Genomic DNA, 27608 nt, shown 5'->3' on the forward strand with positions numbered 1-27608 from the left:
TCAAATTCATGGTCCACTTTTATTTTTGATCACATTTTATTTTATTTTCTCCTCACCCTGCAGACAAAACACTAAGATACAAAATAGAATACAATGCATTTGTATTACAGAATCGAGAGGATAAGCGCTGCATCAAGCGAGACTCTCAATATTCTGTGGTGGGACACTGGGAAGTGCGCTAGAGTAGACTTGTATCATGAAGCCCTGCTGAGGCTGCAGGCACAGAAGGGGCAGAGACACATCTTCCTGAAGGAATAGTGCTGGTTTTAGATTATATACTCAGTCAATGTCTCCACAAGTGAGTGGACGTCATGCGACACGCGTAGCTCACACAAACATAGAGCTGCGTATACAACGACATGGACCTTATCTTGAAATGAGGGGCTTGGAAAGAACTGTGCACCTGTTTTAAGATGTTGCACTTTCTATCACACGTGCATTTAACTTCAAATGATATGAGTAAATGCTTGAACTGCAGACAGCAGAGTTTGGAAACAGACAGACAGCCACAACTCCCTATTTCAGAGCTGTGTTGTATGCAAGTCATTCTCTAACTTGGAGAAGTGTCAAGCAAAGTGAGGGCATATTTATCAAGCAGTTGTGTCACCCTTACTACACCTTGTGTGGCCCTGAGTGGCTTGATAAATCTAAAGTAACGCAACACAGAGCAAATCGCAGCCGTGCATTACTCTGCTCCATGGGTGGAGCATGGGTGTTCTCAAGCATCCACCCATTAATTTTAGTGCATTCCCATATTTTCCATTACTGGTAGACCTGGGAATGCATCACCCGGGCAGAGATTTACCTTTATTTCTCCTCCTTTAATCATCTTTCAATGTGTGAAGCATTCGGCAGCACTCATAGAAAGAGGAAAATGCCTCATGGTATTGCTTTTGTGCATGAAGGTGTCTCTTTCTGCACAAATACAATCCTGTTTCCAACATATGCACCCTTGCCCCATGGCTCAAGGGTTCCCGCGCTGGCGCTAGGCAGCACATTGTGTGGCAGCATAGGGAAAAGACAGAAATGTGCGGTATAATGTTAAATACAGTGCATTCCTGCCCTTTCCTATCATGCTGTGGAACAGTGAAGGTAATGGATCCTACATCTGGCCAGCCCGGATCTCAACAATTGGAAAAATAGAACAGGTTGGCTGGTCAGGGTCATTGACAAACAACTCTAGGCACACGCAGTCAATATATACTACGTGACCAATGGAAATATATTCCAAGAAAATTTATTTACATTTAAACTTAGATTTCATAAATTTCCAAAAACAACAGACATAAACGGAAGACTGTCAGTACAGTTGGTTCAACAACATGCACTCATGTATACAATATCTACAAATCTACAATTTTACAAATGTACAAACACTTGAGGTGAGAAGTTGGACAAAAAACATATTAACACACCAAAAAACAGTAAAACGCATACTATTCCAAATAAATTGCAAGGTACAAGTGCTATTAGAAACAGTGCATTGTTTGTGCATGAAAGGAAAAGACAAAAAGGAAACCAGTCCTTAGAACTAACAACCACTGGACAGGCAGAACTGGGATGGAAAAAAGGTGCCTGCCTGTCTTACACAGCCTGTGGTCGAATGTTTTTTAGGATTACACTGCTAGGGCCCAATGGAGTGGTGTAATTTACACCCTAGCTGCACCCTTTGATCTTGCCACAGGTTGGGGATGTCGACGCGTTTCGAACCTTAGATGTAAAAGGTTCTCCTCAGGACAGGGACTGGGAATGGTTTAATCTGTAAGGGAATTAGGGATTGGTGTCAGATATTTACTACAAAATATTGCATGGACCTACTCTGACTCAAAACAATGGGAAGGCAAATATTACCTGCACAGCGGGCACGGAAGTTGCCGTAGTGTAGGTGTACCGCAGTTGAAAAACGGAAGTCTAAAAGAAAGTGAGACAGTGCACAGGATGGTCAAACACCTTAGTGTCGAGTAGATAATAGTGACATAGGGCCTATGTACGTGCAAATCCTACCTGTACGTCACAAAGTGAGACACTGGAGGCGCGGTGCCCGCGACGCGGTGCACACCCAGATGGAAGGGCAACTCACATATTTAGGCGCCAGTATTGTAAACTGTAGTGGATAATCGTGAAAAAGCGCCCGTAAGTATTTGAAATAATTTGAAATAACCAAATCATAAAATGGACAAACAATCCCCTGACACAGGGCTCACAACAAGCTCCTACCTGTATTTAGACAGGAATACGAATGCGGGGGGCGGCTGGTCACAGTAATAAATACAAGCCAGCGAGCGTGAACGCTTCAACCGGGACCCGCTGAAAATGACACACAAAGAAAATCCAATTAAGCTAAGGCGTCTGGCTGAAAGGACCGCGCTGCAAAGGAGCCGAGTTTTATCAGCACCGCCGGGGCACTTACTCGTATGGGCGAAGTCAATTAGCCGCTCCAAGGGACATCAATCAGTTAAGCAGCCGCGGACACCGCCGCGGTGTATTTAAAATGGAAACTGGTCGGGGTTGCGAGGGGCATCGTGATCGAAGTAGGACACCATTCCTGACTAAAGGATGCTGGTAGATGTAGTCTTAGGGTAACTAACATCTACGCACAACTCAATAGATATAAAATATGTGTAATAGAGAGCAACGTCAAGGGCGGGATGGACATTCAAAACTGGTTGCAGCCCAGAGGCGGATGGCACCGTTACTAAATGAACGGTGTACACGTTTGCCGAGGCAGGCAGAATGAAAAACATAGATGTGGGCGTCGCTGACAGGGGCCCCACGTATTGAGGACTCAGTGAAAACCTCCCTGGAATCCATTTCTTTAAAGTGAGACCTGGCACGTAGCTGGATGTATAGTGCTTTACAAATCAATGTAGCACAGATGTAACAATTCAAAACACGCGCTCATTTACATTGTCAAGTGGTCTTGCATGCACCAATAGCATAAATTATCTCAAATTCAGCACATATGACATGGTGTTCAAAAACGACGATTCAGAGTTGAACATAATTGCACTAAACCTGTTTGCTTTACAACACACAAAGGGGGTAAAGGTATGACGTTACACAGGCATGTGTATGACACTGACCCAAAGATTAGCGGACATGTTTCAAGCGCATGTCAACCCAATAAAAATGCAACATAAATATCTAAGGTTGATGTTATGACCGTGTGGGACACAAAATGTTGGATGAAAAGACCAAGCAGTGATTGAAAATAGTAGATAGAAATAAGAATGAAACAGCGCAGCGGGGGCACACCTCAACCAGACTAAGCAGAATGGACTTCATAGTACGAAAAAGGTTCATAGACTGGCAATTTCAGACATCTCATTGAGACCAGAATTGGATGTGTCGAATTTCAGTATAAGGTACGCCTCCTTTTGAGAAAGGCGATGGTCAGGGTCTCCACTGCCCCCTCTAATAACTGCCAAGACAGTCCATCTTATGTCGAGGGAGGAGTGTTATTGGAGGTTATGGAATTCTTCCGGAAGGTCCGTCTGCGATGGTTCTTCAAGGACTCAATTGATCAAGTTTCCACTGAAGCCTCAGGCCTGAGGAACAAATCCACCTTTTGTCCCCCCAACCACAACACTTCAAAAAACATCATTGCCTTTGAACGTTCGGTCATGTCATCTTTGAATATCCTTGAGAAGAAGCGTCCCTTTGTGCCCCTTAACATCACCAAAAAACACAGAGAAGCTATACAAGAACTGAAGACTCAACAAGAGGCTATCATCAGGCAAGCGGATAAAGGTGGTGCGGTGGTCTTGTGGTCCAAGGACTTATATCGGACTGAAGGACGGAATCATGTGTACAACCAAGAGTGGTACCGCCGGATCACACATGATCCAACACCTCAAATCCAATATGAAGTCAAAAGACTTGTCAATGCCGCCAAAGAAGTGGGGATTCTAGGACCCAAGGAATCGGAATATCTTATGAAGCAACATCCACGGACCCCACACTTGTACTTTCTTCCCAAAGTACATAAAGACTCTCAAACACCCCCAGGACGGCCGATAGTGTCCGGATGTGACTCGGTCTTTGAACCTATTTCCCAATTCGTGGACATATTCTTGAAACCCCTTGTGGTCCAGGTTCCATCCTATTTGAGGGATACCATGGACTTTATAAATAAAGTCGAAGGCATTGCGTTTGACCCCACGCGTCAATTGTTGGTCACAATGGATGTGTCATCTTTATATACACAGATTCCTCAGCAAGATGGCCTTGATGTCATGGAACTATATTTGGAAAGCCGTCCACGTCCACACAGGGTCCCCACCGACCTAATAATCTCGTTTGCGACCTTGGCGCTTAAGAGGAACTTTTTTACATTTGAGGACGAGATGTTCCTGCAGGTCAAAGGCTCTGCTATGGGCTGCCCATTTGCCCCTGAAATGGCCATTTTGTATATGGGTCAATATGAGGAGAAGTATGTATTCAACAATAACCCTTACAGAGACCATATTGAGCAATGGCTCCGCTATATAGACGACGTCTGGTGCGTCTGGAATGGAACTCCGACGTCACTTGAAGAATTCCATGGGTGGTTGAACGACAGGAGCCCGGACATTAAGTTCAGTCTGAGCTTTGACGACAGATCTTTACCATTCTTGGATGTTGAGATATCAGCCAGAAATGATGTACTTTCATGTTCATTGTATCAAAAGAAAACAGATAAAAACAATGCACTTCATTATAAGAGCTATCACCCGAGGAGCCTAAGGGATAACCTCCCTTTTGGACAATTTCTCCGGGTGAGGCGGAATTGCTCCTCCATACAGCAGTTTGAATTGCACGGACTGAGACTGACCAACAAGCTACAGGAAAGGGGATATCCCCACAAGCTCCTCAAGCATTCCATGAAGAGAGCCAGATGGACACCCAGGGAACATCTTCTGGAGAAGAGAGTAAGACCGGCAACTGAGAGAATGGTTTGCGTGTCAACCTTTGGCCCCCATACTAACCAACTCCAAAAAAATCATCAAAAAAAGTTGGCATTTGGTCGAAGAAATTCTCCCAGACATTGGTGCTCCACTTTTTGCCCTTAAAAAAAACAGGAGTATTGGCCAGATGATTACATCTACCCGGCCCCCTGCCAAAAGGGACTCCCAAAGTATGATCTTTGGAGCCAATCCAGTCAAGGGCCACCGCAAGTGTGGGACATGTTCCGTCTGTGACCTCACAATAGAGGGTTCGCTCTTCACGGATGGTACTAAATTCTGGCGCCATGATGAACACACTAATTGCAAGACCAAATACACTGTATATGCCATCCAATGTCCATGCAAGAAGCTGTACATCGGCAAGACTACGCAGGAGGTCCATCAAAGAATCATCCAACATCGCTCAAGAATAAATAATAAAAATCTCACTGCACCTCTGGTTTCCCATTTTCTGCAACAAAAACACTCCTCCCTCGACATAAGATGGACTGTCTTGGCAGTTATTAGAGGGGGCAGTGGAGACCCTGACCTTCGCCTTTCTCAAAAGGAGGCGTACCTTATACTGAAATTCGACACATCCAATTCTGGTCTCAATGAGATGTCTGAAATTGCTAGTCTATGAACCTTTTTCGTACTATGAAGTCCATTCTGCTTAGTCTGGTTGAGCTGTGCCCCCGCTGCGCTGTTTCATTCTTATTTCTATCTACTATTTTCAATCACTGCTTGGTCTTTTCATCCAACATTTTGTGTCCCACACGGTCATAACATCAACCTTAGATATTTATGTTGCATTTTTATTGGGTTGACATGCGCTTGAAACATGTCCGCTAATCTTTGGGTCAGTGTCATACACATGCCTGTGTAACGTCATACCTTTACCCCCTTTGTGTGTTGTAAAGCAAACAGGTTTAGTGCAATTATGTTCAACTCTGAATCGTCGTTTTTGAACACCATGTCATATGTGCTGAATTTGAGATAATTTATGCTATTGGTGCATGCAAGACCACTTGACAATGTAAATGAGCGCGTGTTTTGAATTGTTACATCTGTGCTACATTGATTTGTAAAGCACTATACATCCAGCTACGTGCCAGGTCTCACTTTAAAGAAATGGATTCCAGGGAGGTTTTCACTGAGTCCTCAATACGTGGGGCCCCTGTCAGCGACGCCCACATCTATGTTTTTCATTCTGCCTGCCTCGGCAAACGTGTACACCGTTCATTTAGTAACGGTGCCATCCGCCTCTGGGCTGCAACCAGTTTTGAATGTCCATCCCGCCCTTGACGTTGCTCTCTATTACACATATTTTATATCTATTGAGTTGTGCGTAGATGTTAGTTACCCTAAGACTACATCTACCAGCATCCTTTAGTCAGGAATGGTGTCCTACTTCGATCACGATGCCCCTCGCAACCCCGACCAGTTTCCATTTTAAATACACTGCGGCGGTGTCCGCGGCTGCTTAACTGATTGATGTCCCTTGGAGCGGCTAATTGACTTCGCCCATACGAGTAAGTGCCCCGGCGGTGCTGATAAAACTCGGCTCCTTTGCAGCGCGGTCCTTTCAGCCAGACACCTTAGCTTAATTGGATTTTCTTTGTGTGTCATTTTCAGCAGGTCCCGGTTGAATCGTTCACGCTCGTTGGCTTGTATTGATTACTGTGACCAGCCGCCCCCCGCATTCGTATTCCTGTCTAAATACAGGTAGGAGCTTGTTGTGAGCCCTGTGTCAGGGGATTGTTTGTCCATTTTATGATTTGGTTATTTCAAATTATTTCAAATACTTACGGGCGCTTTTTCACGATTATCCACTACAGTCTACAATACTGGCGCCTAAATATGTGAGTTACCCTTCCATCTGGGTGTGCACCGCGTCGCGGGCACCACGCCTCCAGTGTCTCACTTTGTGACGTACAGGTAGGATTTGCACGTACATAGGCCCTATGTCACTATTATCTACTCGACACTAAGGTGTTTGACCATCCTGTGCACTGTCTCACTTTCTTTTAGACTTCCGTTTTTCAACTGCGGTACACCTACACTACGGCAACTTCCGTGCCCGCTGTGCAGGTAATATTTGCCTTCCCATTGTTTTGAGTCAGAGTAGGTCCATGCAATATTTTGTAGTAAATATCTGACACCAATCCCTAATTCCCTTACAGATTAAACCGTTCCCAGTCCCTGTCCTGAGGAGAACCTTTTACATCTAAGGTTCGAAACGCGTCGACATCCCCAACCTGTGGCAAGATCAAAGGGTGCAGCTAGGGTGTAAATTACACCACTCCATTGGGCCCTAGCAGTGTAATCCTAAAAAACATTCGACCACAGGCTGTGTAAGACAGGCAGGCACCTTTTTTCCATCCCAGTTCCGCCTGTCCAGTGGTTGTTAGTTCTAAGGACTGGTTTACTTTTTGTCTTTTCCTTTCATGCACAAACAATGCACTGTTTCTAATAGCACTTGTACCTTGCAATTTATTTGGAATAGTATGCGTTTTACTGTTTTTTGGTGTGTTAATATGTTTTTTGTCCAACTTCTCACCTCAAGTGTTTGTACATTTGTAAAATTGTAGATTTGTAGATATTGTATACATGATTGCATGTTGTTGAACCAACTGTACTGACAGTCTTCCGTTTATGTCTGTTGTTTTTGGAAATTTATGAAATCTAAGTTTAAATGTAAATAAATTTTCTTGGAATATATTTCCATTGGTCACGTAGTATATATTGACTGCGTGTGCCTAGAGTTGTTTGTCAATGACCCTTTCCTATCATGCAGCACAGCAAGGTAGCTTGCTGTGCTGCGTGATATTTTGATAAATACACCCCTGAATTTCTTGTAAACAGATGTACTAGTCTGCCCTACACCTGTGCTCCCGTTCCCACTGCTCAGCTCTGCACTAGCACACTGCTGTGTTGAAACAAGTACTTTGGAATTTGGAGCACATTGGTCTGATAGTCAACAAAGACAAGTGCAAGTTTTTGACTGAGAAAGTCGAATATTTAGGTTACACTGTTTATAGTGGGGGTTTTACTCCCAAGCATGATTTGTTGTTGACTATTAGAGATGCTCCTCATCCAAAGGACAAGGAGCAATTGCGCTCTTTCTTAGGATTAGTCGAAAAATATTCGAAATTTGTGAGATCCTTTGCTGATGTTGTGGAACCTTTGAGATGTTTGTTGCGCAAAGGTGCTAAATTTTGTTGGGCCAAGGAACAACAATTTGCGTTTTCAAGTATAAAGGAGAAGATTTGTCAGGCTGGAATTTTAGCTCCATTCACTTCTAATTGCAAAACTCTTTTTACTGTTGATGCTAGCCTTACAGGTTTAGGTGCGGTACTCTCCCAAGTTCACAAGGGGGTGAAGAGAACTATCGCATTCGCTTCACGGACTTTGACACAAACTGAAAGGAACTATTCCGTTATCGAGAAAGAGGCTCTGGCGGCTGCATGGGGTACTGAGCACTTTAGAGTATATCTGTGGGGATCACGTTTTTGTTTGAAAACAGATGATAAACCTCTAATGAAGATTCTATCGGCTGGTGGTGCGGGCAAAGGATCTGCCCGTTTAGCTCGGTTTGCAGCTAGGTTGCAAGAGTTTTCCTATGATGTGGTATTTATTCAAGGATGGAGGAACTCGTAGGCTGATTGTTTATCCAGATTGTCTTTGGATTGGGAAGTTGTTGATAAAGCCTTGGTGGATAAGCTTTCCTCTGAGGAAGCTGTTGTCTGTGTGAATGAGATCAGTGAGGCAACTGTCAGTACCTTTTCTATGGAACAATGGGTTAAAGAGATGCAAAATGACAAGGTTTTGAAACAAGTTATTGTTCTGATCAGGAATGGTGCTGTTCGGGAAAGTGTGGTTTCTGTCCCTCTAAGGCCGTTTTGGAAGCTGCTGGATGAGCTTTCTGTATGTGGTCAGGAGGTTATTTTGCGTGGTGAGAGGTTTGTGCCTCCGTCTGGTTTGCGTTTTCAAATTTTCAAGATTGCTCATGAGGGGCATCTTGGCCAAGGTATGACTATAAAAAGAGTCAAACAAGAGTTCTGGTGGCCTGCCATGGATGACCAAATTCATGGTTGGGTTGAAGGGTGTTTGTTATGCAAAGATAGTGAGAAAAGATTAAGAATTGGTGCTCAAAAGAATTTTGGTCACATCCCTGATCCTGGTAAACCCTGGCATGTTATTTGTCTGGATTTCATTGGACCTATGTCGGATCTTACTATGGATTTCCGCTTTGCTGTTGTCATTGTGGATGTGCATTCTCGATGGCTAATTGTGAAATTTGTCAGGGAAATCACTACCATTTCCACTATTGAAGTCTTGGAGAAAATTTTCTTTGAAGAGGGCGTTCCTCATTCTTTGTTGACGGACAATGGGACACAATTGACCTCCGGTGAGATGCGTTGCTTTCTTGAACGTTGGGGTGTTAAACACTCCTGCACATCTTTGTACAACCCTATGGGTAATGGCATTGTTGAGAGGGCCAATAGATCGGTCAAGGGTACCTTACAATTAGCTGTTGCTAACAAACAGTCCCCCATTCAGCTGGTTGATGAAATGCTGTGGGCCTATCGGTCCACTGAACATAGTATTACTCATGTTTCTTCTTTTGTCAGCATGAGGGGACAGGTACCAGGTTCAAAATTGGTTCCTTCTTGGTTAAAAGATTGGGTCTCTTCTGATGGCACTACTCCTGAAAACTACTTTGTTTCAAAGTGTCAAGTTGGTGATTGGATTAAGATTAAATCTGGCAGTGTTAGAGCTAGATTGAGTAAATTTTCTGCTCCATGCCGCATTATCAAAGTGGCTAAACATTATGTGGTGGTTGAGGGTGGTCACAGATGGAATCTGCGTAGGATTGCGCTTTATCAGAGAAAGGGTGATCTGATTAAGGAAGATCTTTGTGAAGATTCTTTTTCTAAAGATGAATGTTCAGGTGCTTTGTTTATTCCTGACAAAAACAATGATGTTGAGGGGAGGGAGATGAGTGGTTATTCTGGTTCTTGTTCTGCTCCACAGGATGTTGCTCCTCAGGATTCTGGTTCTTGTTCCTCCCCTGGAGTTCCACCAGAGGGTTCGGGATTTGAGGAACCTGCAGGTTTGGATGACTTGGTCGGCAGGATTCGCAGACCACCTTCTTACTTGCAAGATTATATTACTTCATAGAAGTAAGTTCCGTTTATTTGCATGCTGAGCTTTAATGTGTTTTTATCTATTTCTTTCATTAGGGAAGAGGATGTGTTATGTAGTTGTTATCTATACTCACCTCAATGTCCTCGTGCCCTTCTACCTTACCTCATTGTAGAATGCCCTGTGTTCTGTGATCTAGAATGTGAGGTTGACAAGACTCGACCTTTGGCAGTTTCTGTCGGATCGTCGAGGGTCTTGGATGCCAGATTCATCTCTCTGCAATAAATGTTATAAAACCATCTCCTGTCTTCCTCGTCTCATCTCAACACACACCTGTGCGCACTGCTCGCTCTCCCGCACCAGCACCTATGTACACCATTCTGACCTGCACCAGCGCACACTTGGGCACTGCTCTGCCCTGCACATTCATTAACCGGCACCAGCAGCAACAGGACGACTCCGACTGCTCAGCATCAGGAACACATTCAATGCCCTGATCGCTCTGCTAAACAACTTTCAGAATTATACCACCAAGGTGGATCTAAGCACTGCCCAGCTGCCCTACTTAATTTTCATTCCCTTCATGAATATCCATCTGGCTTCTAATTAATTTTGCTTACCTGGATCCTCCTAATCACGGCTTGGAACACTGTCCCCCTGAAATTACCCAGCTATTCAAGGGCTGCTCTCTTGATCTACAACTAGCTCACCTTTGTCCTGAAGAAGAACCCCAATAACTGGGTTCGAAACGCCGTCGACCACCCCACAACATGAACTCCATATAACCTGTATAAAATCTTTCATGGAGTTCAACTTTATTGTTGTCAATGCGATGTATTTTTAAAATTCACTATCACTACTTCACACCACGCTTTCTTTTTACTTATTGTGTGAGCACCTTCAAATTGAATTTTGATGAAAATTAATGCCTGTCATTCTTTGACCTACATGGCCCTTTACAAACCCTTTTTCTCGCTTCCTATTGAATTAATTTCCTTTTTAAAGAAATAGTGCCCCTCTTTGGGTCACAGCGCTTGTTTTTGGACCTTTAAGGCCACATTTTGAACCATTGTCCCTTAAATATTGCTGCCCTACACATGAGCACACTGATCTGCTATGCCCCAGCACATGCTTGCACATTGCTTTGCCCTGCACCAGCGCACTCGTTTATGATGAGGCCGCAGGTTTCTGGGGTGAATGAACTGATTCATGGAGTTACCAAGTTAGTGCATTGAATATTGATGGTGCATTTTATTCAAAAACAGAACAAATGGTTCCATGCCGCAGCTATGCAGAAACGCAGAACAATTCATAATGTCTTCAGGCAGAAACACATAACACATACAAGCAATATTAACGCTGTCATCCAGTCTTGATTGCTGAAGTTTCCAAGTGGTGAGGAGGCTGAAGCCAAGATGTGGAACCCACTTCCAAAGTCAGACACATTTATATAGAATTCAGGAAAAATTCTTCCCACCGTTCAGCTGTAAAGAAATGAAACAATGCATAAATTCATGGATGACTACATGAATGAATGGTTAAATACATTGGTACTTGCTTAGCACCCAAGCTAATTGAAAGACCTTCAGAGTTTAGCTGTTTCTATGTCAAGACCGAGCAAACCTTCTTCTCAGCTTTCATCCAAATATATATTCTTGGTAAATGAGTTTTTCATCAGCAACTAATTCCTGTCCAACAGTTCTAGAAGTTTGAACATAAAAGCAAACTCAGGAAGCAGGGCAGAGTTGTGCAGATGTGAGACCACCCATGCCATGGAGGGACTCAGGCTGGCCCACTTTGTGGCATACACAGGATGTTGGCCCATACCTGCATTCCCTTTCCTCATGGTGTTGGTGGTCTAACATTATCCCATATACATAGCACCCGCGCCTCTGACTTCACCCAATCCCCCTCATGCCTGATGACTTTATCACTCATGTGACCAGGTGGCCCCATTTCACAGGGATCCAATCCTTCCAGTCCAGAGCTTTCCTTTCAAAAATGATCATCAGCTTCAGGGGAGTAAGTTAAATTAACTTGAACACAGAATACAACTTCCAGAATGAATCAATAATTTGCCAAGAAAGTCTACAGATGCATTAAAGGGTCTTCTGGTCGTCTGGTAATGCAACATGTGTGGCACTTAATACATAGAGCTAAAGAAAGTGTGAAAGGAGGGTTAACACCTGGGGCCGTACTATAGAGGTTTGCGCCCAATGTGCGTGCCTCCGGGGCACTTTGATATTACAGAAGGGGCTGCAAATGCTTGTGCGACCCCTTCTGTAATACCGATAGCGCAAATGCACATAAAGTGCCAGCACTAGTTTCAGAGGGCGTTCCTCCACGTGTATGGGGCCACGCTCCATGCAAATGAGGAAATCCTTTTGCCTCTGCGCCTATGCTGTATTACAGATGTAGGAGCAGAGGCAAGGAAGCTCTCAGGAGCCGCACTGTCAGTGCGCCCCTGATGGCAGACCTATGGAGGGGGAAGGGCATCCATGGACCCCCTAGATAGCCCCTTGCAGGTGGGTGCAGCCACTCACTGCATTTTCCTGCAAAGGGATCTCTATTTCCTCGTCAAAGTGCTGGCGGGTTGCTGCCTACCCTCTGAAAACATGGAACCACTTTGAAACACTCGCTGTGTTTTTCTCATGAATGCGCCGCCCCCAGTGCAGCACATGTTCAGGACTGCCCTGGGGCAGTGCATTCATCATAATAAGGCGCATTTTACTTCATTGCGCTGGGCGCACCTTTTAAACCTGTTTGGTGTTTGACTAGGTGACATCCACCATTGAAGGTCATGAACCCATTTGGAGCTAAATATGACATCATTATTTTGGCTGTAATTTAAACTAAGAGCATGCTGAGGTTTAAATTGACATTGTACTTCAGAGTGAAGTGATTTAAAGGGGTAAGTTTGCGTATTAAAAAGCAGTGAAATAAATAAATAAATACATACATATGAAAAAAAGAAACTTAATTGTACAGTTCCTTACCTTAATTTTCCATGCAATCAGTGTTACCAACAATCCATAGAAGGCGCTCTTGGTAATTAGCAGCACGTAGGTGAACTTGGCCGTGTTGGCGCTTTTCCGATAGGATTCTGAAAGAAGAAGGCCACCTTTATTTAGTCGTCATGAGCCCTCTCCTGTGGAGGTCTAGATTAGATCAAAGAAGCCTGTGTATGCAATCATTACATTTCCACGGTGTACAATACACATTCTTAGTTCATTCCTGTAATCATGGACTGAAATTTCAAAGATTTGGTTAACTCAGGTCTAAGTAACTCATCTTAGTACCAAGGGGTTAAAGGGTCAAATTAATCCTCTAAAAACATCAGCCAACTGGGTCCAGTGTTTACAGACTGGAAGAGGCTGAATGTTCACTCAGGTGTTCTAACCTCGAGCTCAAGGGGGTGCATAAAGTTGAGAGTTATGCTGCCCTTATTAAGGTACTCACTCGACTGTACTGAGAAGGTCGCTTGCTGCACTGATCTGAACCATGGTTCTCTCTTGTTATGATCTCTTGTTGACATAACTGCACCAGACCCAACACCCCGACGGATGCACTATGAGTGTGTGACCTGACGCGTTCTTTTTTTAGACCAGGATTGTCCTGGAGATGATGTGACTTGGAGCCCTTTTCGGTTAGCTAGTCTAATATGGATTTGCTTATACATCTTATGAATCCCTGGACAGGTCCTTTGCTGAGCTTGATTCAGAGCTGATCCATCATCATATTGTCAGTCATTGCTTGGAGTGAGTTGGCTGGTGTGTTGGCTGGCCTGGACGCACAGGTTACGGATGCATAGGACCAACATCGACCTTCATCAGGAGACCTCCTTTAGGACTCTGACTTCTTTGGAGAAGGCCCGCATGACTTCCAGACTGTGGACCAGAGTGCTGGGCAAAGTCTGCCGTTCTTTTGACAGTAACAGGCTGGCCTCCATGGAATAACCCCTGCTATCCACTGAGGTGAGCCACTGTCCTGCTGCCCATAACTACACTGCTGCTACCAAAGGTGTCAAAAAGACCACAAAATACTAAGAGGTTTCCAGAGTGTTCCCTGCAGCCAAAGGAAAACACAGAAGCGCTGACAGCATTCCTGCAGAATTATACTTCTAAAGAGTGTTGGAGTCTGAACAAAAATCTCTACATAACAGAGAGAAAGGTAAATAGCATTTAGTTCGCATGCGAACAACGCATGCCATAACAACACGGTCGTTACAATGACTGCGTTGTTATTTCGCATACCGTTGCAACGCAAGTCGGAAAACGACTAGCGTTAGGGGGCAGAAGGTGTTGGATTTAAAATCCAACACCTTCCCTAGTATCCGCACAGACTGGAGTTGGAATAGTAAATTATACTATTCCAACATCCAGTGCCCCCTACAGCAAGTTGTTGTTCCGACTTGTGTTGTAATGGTATGCGAAATACCAACGCAGTTGTTGTAACAACCGCGTTGTTATGGCATGCATTGTAAACGCATGCGAAAAAAAGGAATAGATTCAGAAAGAAAGGCTCCGTCAGACTCACCTGCTGTCACCCCACCACACCCTGGAAGGAGAAAAGAAAAAGACGTCTCAGCACAGGCGTTCGCATTATTATTAGCTTTACAGAAATGACAAACAGTGAATTAGGCCATCGCCTGGGTGAGGCAAAGGGGTGGACGCTTAGTCCTGACCATTAAAGAAAAAGGCATAAAAGATGGTCGATACCTTTCTGTTTTATACCCTGTGTACCTTGTGGGGGAAAAGGACAGGAATGCGCTGCATCTGATAGGTAGGATATGGCCCAAGACATTTACGCCCCTTTCATATTTGAAAGGGCATTTATTTGAGTCTCTGCGGATGATAATTTGTTTCATAAACAGATAAAAGATGAATATATGTGTCCTATTTTCACTACTTATGTAATACAGTGTGCTGGGGCACTGAGAGCAAAGTGATTTCACATTGTTTATGCTGATTTTTATTTTAACAAATTGAGAAAGCAGACTTTCTACACTTTCAAATGTGAAAGTTGGTTCTAAATTGAGATCATACCATTTTCTTCCTTTTTTGATTACGTCAGGACCAAAAAAGACAACAACAATAGATCTGTTTTTCTTTCTTCATTGAATTCAGTCAGTCAGTCATAATAGCTTTATTTCGATAAAAAAATACATCTTAAAAGCTGTAGAACATGAATAAAAAAGCTATACTATTAAAACAGGATACATTTTAGCAAGTAATGGGTGTACCCAAATCATCTGATTGACAAAATTCATAAAAGACCTTATAATAAATAGTAAAAAATAAACATTTTCAACATGAAAATGAAAGAAAGTGCAATTTGCAAAGGGCGGAAAACACATAGCAGCAGAGATCGAATGATTTTTTCACTCAACAAAAGACATGTATCAAAACACCTTCTTTTTCAGCTCCACAAGAGATCCACCAGTTATTTTATTTTTGTCAGGGTGTAAAATAATTTCAGTAATATCGACTGGAGCAAAATGTTTTACTGCATCCCATATGGCAGAAACAGTAAAAGTATTGGCCCTGTTTTTTGCACCAGTGCAGTTTTCTGTAATGCAACCTGCTCTCCAATCTAATCTCGTGGAAGAAGCTTTCTGTGGTTTATGTGTTGTGGAGAACAATGTATTCCGTTATCAGCAAACCTACGTGAAAATGGGGTCATTTTACATTTTTGTACTGGAGTAAACCATATACAAAGTTAGAGTTTATTAGGTTTGTACCACCAGACTAACTTAATCATATTTCTACCTACTACTCCATGCACAAAAATATGCACTTATGGCCTGGTGTAAAGTGTTCTTTATGCACGCGTTATTTTACTGTGATGGTGAATTAGCACAAGTCACGTGGTCCATGCTAGGGCAAAGCTGAGCTGCTCTGTGCAACCTCATAGAACCGGTTGCCGCATGCACATGTGAAAGGCGACCTGTGTCAGTGTGAAGTAAAACTGTATTTTTTTGGTATGTGAGGTTGCACTGACTGATGTTACTTTTGACACATTTGACACCTGCTCTACAAAATATGCACCACGGGTATTCTCTATGTTTAGTCTCAAGTCCACACCTATAAACAGTGAAAAGAAGAGGCAATCAAAGCACATTCATCGTTCTGTATTGATTATTCTGATTGGTGTTCTAGAAGTGTACATATTCTAGAAACGGACTTGTGGGCATATTATCAACGGCCAGCAATAATTATCGCTGGTCGTGCTTAGCGATAATTTTATTATCGCAGGCTATCTTGTGAATGTATCGCCCTGGTAGCACGTTATTAACAACGCATTACTCCAGGGTGATAACAATTCCAGAGATAGCAAGGTTATCGCCGTTTTGCAGGGTATCTCGCTGGTTTTCCAGCGATGTTCCCTGCAAAACGGCGATAACCTTGATGATACATCCCACAGGGTCATATCAGCATAATCGACCCCAATGTTAGGGATAGGTAAGTCTTCTTAAGGGTTAGTTCTGTGAATCAGCCCCAGCGTCTTATTACCAAGTTCGAACAAAACTTGAGTAAAGGAAAGGGACTAAAGGTTTTCTGAAAGTAAGAACTAAAAATATGAACGGCAACGGAATTAAATATTTCAAGTGGGTGTTATTTTTAAATTACTTTTTGATTTTAAATCAAAATCCTTTAACTGATTCGAAATGCCCTGATTATGACATATTTAACCGTCCTGAGTGGCTTATATTTTTCTATCATGCCTGTGGTCTCCCCACCCTCCGTGGAGGCTGAAGTCACGCGGCCTACTGTACGTGATTGAAATAAGGAAAAAGAATTAAGGGGTAAGGAGGGGGGGGGGGGCAAGCAAGGGATGGCCAGGCTACAACAGTCTATCCTTTTCTTTTTTTTGCAGGTTTACACCGAGCACAAACTCGACCCGTAGATTTTGGAACACTTTACTTGAGCTCCAGTAACATTACACAAGGACACATCCATTATTTTGGAGGCACAGGGAGATTAAGGGCTGGATTTAGATATCAGCGGATGGGTTACTCAGTCAATATGGTGACGGATAGCCTGTGTGCAGAAATATAAATCCCATTCTATCCTATGGGATTTATATTTCACCGGACGGGTTATCCATCACCGCTGTGATGGAGTAACCCTATGGCTGATATCTAAATCACGGCCTAAGTGATTTCCCAGAATCACAGGATGTTGAGCTAAGGACGAGACTGAACTCAGTTCCCCAGTTCAAAAGGTGGCAGCTCTGGTTATTATGTCACATCCTCCCCCACATACTCTTTGAACCATCCTCTCCCTCGCATCTTACCCTCTCTTCCTTTGGTTTCCCTGGTGAAGTTTTGTTTTGTGGGATCGAAGTACATTGTGGCGTTCTGTTTCCCGGGGTCAAAGTACACGCGACACCTGAAGGTAGTTTGAGGGTTCAACCACTCCTTCTTCGAGATCCTGAGCCGGCTGCTCAGAGAGTACATCTTGTCGCTGCCCCGGGTGGGCTGGTCATCGGTCTTCACCCCTTCTGTCCTCTCCACCCCGTTCACTGACCAGCTCAAGACCACATGGTCGGGGTAGAAGTTGGTGGCTAGACACACCAGCGTGGCGCTCCCTCTCTCCCTCACCTCCTGCGGCGATGGGTCGAAAAGAGCCACCTTTGGTGCAGTAATGTCGAGTCCATCCTCTGAAATTCACAAAAAGATAAATGATAATATTCTAATATTGACTCCACCACTCTTAGAATATTACTCATTTCTCAAAGATGGTGTTTGAACAGTCTGCAGCATGCACATAAAATAAGATTATAAAAAAAACCACATTAAACCAATAAGGAACATTCATCAATCTTTTAAATCCAGCTCAGCTGGAGTAAGCACCTTGGGCCCAATTCATAAGATTGTTTTGTGAGTAATTGTGTCTTTCTCCATATTTAAGTTTACCATAATCTGAATTTCCAAAAGTAAATAAAACACATTCACTCACCGACAACAGTTTGTGAATCAAGCTCAGAACACAATATCTAACCCTGATTTGACACATTGTGGACAAGGGACTGTTAAGGATGCAATTATCTTCTTGTTTGACCAAATAGCTTCCCGAAGGTCCTTACAAAGGCCACATTTCTTGACCTGAGAATGAGTTTTACACTCATGGGAGTGTGTGGGTATTTGTGTAACATCACAGCTATGGCAATCATTTTCAGCACCATCAAGCAATCAACCACATAATTCTTTTGTCTGTTAGTCTAAAGGAGCTATTCCTCCTCCCTTACTTTTTTATTGACATAGACAGAGGAAAAGAAGGAGAGGGAGCCCGTGGCACCGAGGTGGTACTTCTGGATCTGGGATCTCACCTAACACATAGATGATCATTAAACGGTTGCTTGAATCGGTCGAAGGATCGTCTGTGTTTTAGGTCCTCAGGAGCAATGATCCAGATATTTTGCAGCAGCTGAGAAGCGTTACTGCTCCTTTCGCTCCCCTCTCGCACCCGTGCACAGGAGACTATGCATGCGTGTGGTATTTGTATAGCAAAATCCTACACGAAATGCGACGGAACACTGTACGGGGTCAAAGAAAAGCATAAGGTCAGCAAGTAATAGCAGAGGTAGTTGGGTCGTGAACTGTTAATGCATTGTGATATAGTGTTCTTTAAAGGGGGAAGTCTTCAACCCTTTCCTAAACTGGAGCAGGATTGTGACGCTCCCGATGGACACAGGGAGGTTGTTCCAGATCGTGGGTGTATGGAGGGACAAGACCTGCTGGCTTGCTATTTTCACACTTCTTAGTCTGCAGTCTCATGGTGTCCTGGCTGCGGGTGTTCTGAGAACCACCAGAGATTGTGAGTCTGTCTTCAACATGATCAAGGGTGCTGGTGGTGATGGCTTTGTACATGGTGCAGCTGGTTTTGAAGATGGAGCGGGTAAGTAAGGGAACCCAATGGGTTTCATTAGGATGGAGGTGAAAGTCCATGAAACACAATTGTTTAATAATAGATATGTCAGAGGAGAATAGCCTTTAAATAGATGAATCTTATTGCGAATACATTTTTTAGGTTCAGAAAGCATAGGTTAAGAGTTCATCGCTCTTTGGTACAAGTGTACAACCCTCCTGTATCTGACTCACCACCAGTCCTGCCTAGGCCGGGATGGCAGAGCTGCTGCCCATGTGCCAGCCACACTATGATTCAAAGATTAGGCACGAGTCCTGGTTATAGGGCCTTGCAGGGACAGGGCTTTCAGTACTCATCAGGTCCATCTCCAGGGGCCCAAGGCTGTGCTAGAAGTAATGGATAAATGAAACAGAGCTTCTTAATCTGAAAGAAATAGTTCCTAGTGACATCAAATGTTTTTAATGAAGGTCATTTCTTGATGTTCCCCAAGCCCCAGGTTATGAATTGTGGGAGTGCATTGAATGTACATTCCAAAGAGTGGACTGGACGCAAATTCAGGAAATCATCTTTCCTTTTTATTGAAGAGGGGTGAGGATGGTTTGAGGGTGTTCATCTGAAGCCGGCTAAAAACCATGTGCATTTGTACTACTGACAGGCAATGCTCTTATTTATGAAATTAAATGAGGGAAATGAGATGAGCATTTATAAAGCGCATAAAACCTAAAGGTATCTAAGCGCTAGGCCAAAGCAGAACTCAATAACGAATACCGGGCACCATACTTTTAAGATGAGAAAAGTCAGGTTTTCAGAGATTTTTTTAAACAGAATTCCTGTCTCATTGAAGATTTTAACATAAGTATGGGTATCACCAGCATATATTTGATGAATATCTTTAAAAGAGCTTAGCAGAGACAATGAAGGGGAAAAGTAGGTAAAAAGGACAAAACAAATGGGACGATGAAGAGGTATCCAACAGCCCAAACTTGAACATTTAAAGAAAAAGGGCCAAGATTTCACGTGCTGATGGAAGTCTAACAAAAAGGCCAGGAGAAACGGGTCTAACAGGTTGGTTTTGGGATGGGAACATTCAACGAAAGGTTGAATCTCCGCCGGTTCCTTAACAATCTTTGTTTACCGAGTGTGGGTGTGTTAGAACATCCCCACTAATGCAATGCCATGCTCTGTTATTTGGCATTCTCTCAGTCTGGCACTTGCCCAATCCTCATATCTTGGCGAGGAACATCAGACGTTCCCCCATGCTGCACACTTTCAGGAAGACCCTCAAGACCTGGCTCTTTGACTGAATCAGAGCGGCATGAACCCCCTACTCAGCGCCTTGAAACCATCCCGGGTGAGTAGCGCGCTTCAGAAATCCATGATTGATTGATTGATTGAAGTGATTACCGGCATCACTACACTGACCAGCTTCAGCAGTCCAGCATGGAGTGGTGCAGATGGGTTTTTGGTTGTTTTCTCAAATTCAGGTGGATTTGAGTGCCCCTCAATAAAAGAGAGAGGCCGGTCCAAAGATGGGGCCTTGATAACAAAGGGGACATGCACTATTACCCCCTTCATGATTTAAGGACGCTGTAGAAGCAGCTGATCAGTGAAACAGCAATTTAATTTCTGATTCAGGAAGTGGAACGTTTGTTAAAAGACGGTGTGATCACCAATACCACGTACCCTATAGGGGACCCTCTGTGCCAATGCAACGCAAAGCATAGTTGACAATACCGCAGAGGAGCACTTTAGTAGGCTGAGAAGTTTTTATATGGTCAACAAATCGACTCTTTCATTGATTTATTCTAAAATTTGCCACACTCAGGATGACAAAATGGCAGAATTCAGTCTTGAAATTTCAAAGGGAAACACTGCAAGTCAATTGCTTCCTGACGCTTCATACATGGAAACAGCAACATTGTTTAACGATGGCGACATGTAAGACAAGGCACAGAACCCTGCTCGGGAGGATCCCACAGGTGGAGGTTGAGCGGACAAAGGTAGTTTTAGAGTTTATAGGAAAGGGCGGAGTGAACTCTGCAAGGTATCCTTCAGCAGAGTCAGACATTTATCTGTAACCAAGCATCTAATGAGGATATGAGAACAAAACAATACATTGTTGCAAAGCTCCCAGTTTTCACAGGAAAGCCTAAAATAAAAAAATGCAAACTGCAGCAAAGTATGCAAACTTCTCCATAGGACTTTAGGAAGGTTGAGCATAAAAACGAAAGGCTTTGCAAGGTAGAGATTAAAAACTAAAGGCTTTGCACACCTGTTTTTCTGTGCATGCGCTTGCCTCCAAGCAACATTTAAAATAATGCAATTAGGGGCATTCTTTTTCGATTTTTTCCCCTGTTCCAATCAACTTAATTTGACTAATGTTTAATTTTAAAGAAGACGTCTGGTCAGAATCGAGGACATGAAAATGACATGGTCATGACATACTACTCTGCTTAAATACCCTTCAACACGGCTTGTGGGACAACTGTGTGGTGACATACCTTTCAACCTTTCAACCTTTCAGTTGGTTCACGCTAACACAAATATATAGAAGTAGCCTCTTCCAGAGGATTCTGCCTACATCGCGAAGGGCTTTTGGACAGGGTGGGCAGCTTTTCTCCTATTAATGTACATGCTCTCACAATATGTCGCGAGTCGCCAGATACAGTGCCTCGTTCTTCACCAATCTTACGGGTGGACATGGGAGGCGCTGATAAAAGGGGTATAAACAAAGAGATGATTGAAACAAGGTGTTCTACTGTATCTTCTCACCTTAAAAATAGTTAAGGAGCAACTGTTCATGAAATTCATTCTCTGTCATGACATGATTGGATGACCACAGGAGAGGAAGTATCCCAGCTCCAGAAGATGGCAACATCTACAACTGTACATGTTTTTGGTCCTCTAATATACTCTTGATATACATTTTAATATTAAATACTACACAGTCGAATTTTAAAGGATTAAATATATTCCAAATATTATCTTTTCCACCAGAACAGTACTTGTAGATGAAATGGTGATAAAATAATCCTTAAGAGAGTGAGAAATCCTGTTCAGTGTCTCATCGAATGTTATAATGTAAATAAGTCCATTAGATGCCGAGGTATAGAGAACATGGAGATGATTTATTGATGAAGATATAGATGGTAACAATCAAGTAAGTCAATCAGTGAGCTGTAGATCTTATGCGAGCCCCACCAGGAGCAGCTCCCTTGCTGCTCAACCCATACCTCCAACTGACACTCATCTCTCCAGGCATCCCAAACATTCCATTACATCACCTGCACCAGCATTCCACAACACATCCACTCATAACACATGCATTCTGGCTGAGCAGCAAGGCATGAAAATGGGAAGGATGTATGGCACTGAATACAGGATACCACACAGTCTCAGAAGGTGCAGAGGACGCGTGGACTACACTGGAGTTCTGGGGGAATTAGCACTGGTGGATGGAGGGTAAGGCTGAGGAGCGCGCAGGTTTGGTTTGTTAAGAGTACACACAGATGAGAAAGGTTGTGTGGACCATCAAGCATTGCAAATGTCACATTTTATCTGCCAAGAACCCAAAGTTTCTCCTTTTCTCCACCTTTCGTTTTAGCAAATTACTTTTCGTGCCATCGGAAACAGACCATCACCCGCCAAGAGGCGCGGGGTGTGGTACACGCTACTTGCTGAATGTGTCAGTGCCACATAACGTCTGCAAGTCTTTATTCTACCAAAAACTTTAATGCACAATTGCTTTGCGAAGGACAACACTGAGCATATTCTGCAAGGTATCCTTCAGCTGAGTCATACCTTTATCGATAAACACGCATCTATTGAGGATATGAACAGAATACCTTGTTGTAAAGCTTTATATTTTCACAGAGAAACACTAAAGTAAAAAAAATTGCAAACAACATAAAAGAATGCAAACCCCTCCATGGGACTTTAGGAAGGTTGAGGATAAAACCTAAAGGTTTTACAGATCTGTTTTTCAGTGCATGCGCTTGCCTCCAAGCTACGTTTGAAATAATACAATAAGGGGCATACTTTTTTAATTTGTTCCTCTCCTTAAATCACTTGGGAAAAACTTGTAAACAAGGACTAAGGGCCTCTTCTCTACTGGTGTGCTAGTATCTTGAACAGTTTTTATCTGATTTGCGGTGGTTCTCTTACCTAAAACGGTGAGTTTGGTTCCTGAGCCGAAATAGAGCTGGTAAGACCCGGAGCACAGACTGACGAGGCTGTAATAAAACCTGTGTGTGGAACGGCGTGTGGGACTCTGTGGGGACTGCGCTCTCACAGCCGCGCCTTTGGCAGCAGAGCCTGTTGGGCTCTGTGGGGACTGTGCTCTCGCACCTCCATCTGTGAGTACAACACTACAATGGAACTGTAAGGGGACTGCACTCACACCCACCTCTGTGAAGTACAGATGATGAGCCTCTGGGGGCTGTGATTCCACACCCATCTCTGTACAGCAGGGCAATGGGAGGATTTCACGACCATAGCTGCCTCACTCACATCTTGACTTCTCTCTAAACACAAATACGAACAGACATCACCTCGCTATCTCTTAATCCAATCTTACAATAGTTTAAAACAATCCCACAGTCCACCCGAAATGCCACTCTTGGTTGCCTTTCTGGTTTAAATATGGATTTTCGATACTCCCTTGCTCTATGTATGAACTATATTGTAATATACTGAATATTACTGACTTTGTTTAAAGAATCAAATCTTTTAATCAAGGCATTCGTTTGTGTGTGTTTTTAATTGTTGTGCAATCGGTGCATTTTCCAGTGCTTGTTGCATGAAGGCTGAAAGTGGTCCCCAGCTGATCTTAGCATTAATATCATCTCCACAGCTTGACATGTAAGGTCTCTGCAGCCCCTACTCCTAAAGTAGGTGTTTGCCCCAGGGGACCCCTGCTGCTGGGTACCTATCACTGTCCTATGAGACAACCCTGTGGTCTGTGTTACAAACATACATTTATAATGGTGGATAGGATGATGCTCTTACCTATAACTGACACTTTAGTTCCCTTTCCGAAATGCAGCACGGATCCAGCCCCAGAGCACAGCGCTGCACCCCTGGCGTAAAACATTGGCTGTGTTTACCCTGCTTACCCCCTGCTGTTTAGGGCGTTCCCGCCAATCAATGTCCCCCTTGATATTCAGATCCGGCCAAAGTCCCACTCAGCATCTGCCAGGAAGATGGTCCGTACTCCACATAATACAGGGCATTTACACCTTCTTTCTTCCTCTATTTGGCCGGCAGGAAATAATCTCCATGGTTTCCCTGGTGTTGGCCTCACAAATCTAGAACATGCAGTGCTAGGAAGGTCCCTTCCTCTATCACAAAGAACCCCTGTAATGGACACTAGAACTGTTTCTTGGGAATCGCACCACCCTAAAATGTTCAGAAAGCGTCAGTCATGCCAGACAAAGTCTGGGGTCCCTACAGCACATTATCCACCGCCCCAGACACTTGAACTTATAAACGACACACTCCATTCAAATCTAAGATAAAGTCAAGGTCCCCTTGAGAATGTCCCCAGCATTCCCTTGATCCTCATTTAGAACACCCCACTACATCCTTGTTAAGCCCCACAGTAATAGTGTCTTAGTTCTAAGGCATTGCCACCGTCTTTGGGAAAAGGATGAGCGTGATGTGGCTTGTCACCAGTCAACCCTCCATCTTGCTGTTCTTCACAGAGCTTTACATGGTAGGAATATGTACCGGTTAGTGTAAAAAGTACAGTCAATAAATCAAAAGTATTCTGGATGCACATCTGCAGTGACAGTGTTTACACACAATCCTACTGCTCCGCTTCCTTACTGACATGATGCACAGGAGAGTGCAAATTCACACACGTCTCTTCATCAAAACATAAAACTTAATGCAGCATAAAGAGTGACTTGTGAGTTGTGTCAAGAGGTATAGAAACGCAAAATGAAAATTAACCCATTCACCTCTTCTGTCAGAAATGTCTATTTGTTGGCAAATCCTATCAGACATAGCCCCTAGTAAGCCAATATTCCCATTGCTCGAGTTAAACTCTCCACTCTGAGTTAAGCTTGCTCTTACCTAGCACCGTGAGCCTGGTCCCCTGACCGAAGTATAGTTTGTCGATGTTCACACTGATAGTTAGCTGCACACAAACCTACATCTGTAACCGAGTAGCAACCCCTGTCAGTATCCTTCCTCTTCAGTACATCCCATGTGTATGTTTCCAATGTATCTGTCCCACTTTAACTTAAGGTGTTTGAAATAAAACCACAAAACAAGCCTGCATAAACATTGCTTATAAGTGACAAACATATCATTACTTTACGCAGGTGAATCTTTGTGAGGCGCTGCCCAAGGTTCAACTATTACTATCTGCCCAACTTGAAAATGTATTTCAGACTTTCTTACCCAAAACAGTTAATCTGGTCCCCTCGCCAAAGAAGAGCTCAGAGTTGTAACACAGTGATGATGAAGTGACTCTAAACCTCTGCCCGCCAGAGGCCCTTGGAGATGGCTCTGATGTGCACAAAGTTGTGTCATTACAGTTTGGACACAAAGTTCTCTAAAGGACCCTTTCTTAGCTTGTGCTGCATTACTGGGAAACAAATGAGTCTCATCCAATGAAGTTGTCTGGACAAATTGGTCCAATTGAATGCAGTTTTTTACAGCTTGAAAGGAAAGGGTTGGCAGTGGTACGTGCATGATGTTCACACATGGCCCATGCTTCTGAAGAAGGTACAACTGACCTCCTCAAGCCGCATGTAACTTGAAATTAACAATACCACCTACGATTCAACAAATTAGATCCTTCCACACTTGCAGACTGAAGAAGCTCAAATGACTGGAAAATTGTCCTTTACAATTGTTCACCACATTAAGAGACTCAAGACATTTCAAACTGCCTCCTCTTTAAAGTTAGCAGCTCAAGAAATTGGCAAATCTTACATAAGGTTATAATATTTAGATAGACATACTTTTAGCTGTATTTTTTAACCCGTATTGTTTGAGTAGCATTGCAAATGCCGAGAATGTGATACTTAAAAAAACTTAAAGTAATGAGGTTAACATACACCAAATGTGCCATTTTGTTTGCACAGCTAATCCTGAACCAGTTTTAACCTGCAAAGAAGGGGTTATTGTGATAATTCCTCATGATTACTCAAAGAGTGTAGCCAATATTATAAGTCTACAGTCTTCTGAGATACCTGTGCATGGGTACCTCAACATTTTTCACCATAAGCATATCTATTTCACTGTTCTGCCACAGTCACAATGTAGATGTCCTGCATATAAATTAATTCTAAAGCCAGTACATACCTAAAACCGTCATCCGTGTCCCGCCTCCAAAATACACTTCGCTGGCAGTACACAGTGCGCCCTTGATTGTCAAGAATCATGGATCTGCAGAAACCACAAACACAAGAATGGCAAAACATGATGCGTACATTTGTCTTCAAAGTCTGTTCTCTTAAAGTGAATCCAACAGTGAAAGTGAAAATCTTCTAAAACATTGAGACACAACGCTTCTCCAGGTGTGTCGCGCGGCAGTGCTCCCAGATGTGGAGGCTTTTCGTAGTTCTTCAGTGTGTTCTTGGAGATAGGAGAGTCAGGTCTCCACCACAATCAGACTTGTGCATTTTTTTGTGTAGGAGGTTTTTGTAAAGGTCTCTGATTGAAATGGATCACAGTGGCTGTCCCCACGGTGATGCGGTCTCATACAAAAAAGAGCCCCTCCCCCCAGTTACTGTACGCATTGACAGTCACATGTCTGATGGAACCTGCTGGGGACGCTTGCTTACATGGTGCCTGAGGAAGGAAGAATAATGTGCAGGAAATGGCAGGTGGTTCTCACAAAACCACAATGTAATGTGACATTTACAAAAGTGGGTCAGCCAGAAAGGTGGGACAATGCTATACTGAGGGTTATAGGAGCATCTGCAAAATGCTGTTAGTTCCTTCCTCACAAAAAAAGAGATCTGTGACTTAGATCTTAACCTTCCATAGTCCCTTCTGATCATGCTCTGCCATGCCACTTTCCCCACCTTACTCTTCTTTTCTCCTTCTGCCTTTCTGTATCCTTTGCCCTCGATGCCTGGTGACAATTTGAGATGAGTTTTCACGGGTTATACCCAAGTAAATAGTGACCCGGCCTGGGTCATCAATGCAGCACGTTTAAACAGTTGGTCGGGGTAGTCATATATTCAAAAAGAATCCAAAGAAAAACAAAAAACAGAAAAACAGTTCACCACAGATAAAGCAGATACCAATTTGGAATCAAAGATTTAATTAATAAATGTAAAACCAGCATTAAATGTGATTGTTAATCAAAGCATTAATGTGCCTCAGTTTGTTGATTTTTAGACAATGGTAAAATTAAATCTGTTCACAGTGCTCTCATAGTGTAGGGAAAAACAGAATATTTTTTAATATATGACTACCCCGACCAACAATTTGGTCATATTTTAATTAGGGTTGTATCCCCCAACCACGCTTTCCTTTCCCATACGTTCCTTAATGGAGAATGTGTCTGAACCACACATTCTATTTACAACGCAAGTTGTTACAAGGACTTCCCTTTGGGGGGCACTGGACTTTGCCATAGTGGAAATTACTATTCCAACTCCAGTTCCCGAAACAATAGGTAAAGCGTTGGTCTTTAACGCCACTT

General features: G+C 43.3%; 1 gene segment (V, D, J or C); it reads right to left on the reverse strand.

Moving 5' to 3' along the window:
* On the reverse strand, window positions 1–26571 carry LOC147700603 (T cell receptor beta chain MC.7.G5-like). The segment is given in 8 exon segments: window positions 1–1063; window positions 7706–7851; window positions 10405–11557; window positions 13070–13176; window positions 14610–14630; window positions 17370–17735; window positions 26258–26341; window positions 26425–26571. Coding segments are annotated over 5 exon segments (534 nt in total).
* Between the last annotated feature and the right edge of the window lie 1037 nt (window positions 26572–27608).

The sequence above is a fragment of the Lissotriton vulgaris genome, chromosome 7, assembly GCF_964263255.1.
Source record: "Lissotriton vulgaris chromosome 7, aLisVul1.2, whole genome shotgun sequence".
Taxonomy (NCBI): Eukaryota; Metazoa; Chordata; class Amphibia; order Caudata; family Salamandridae; genus Lissotriton; species Lissotriton vulgaris.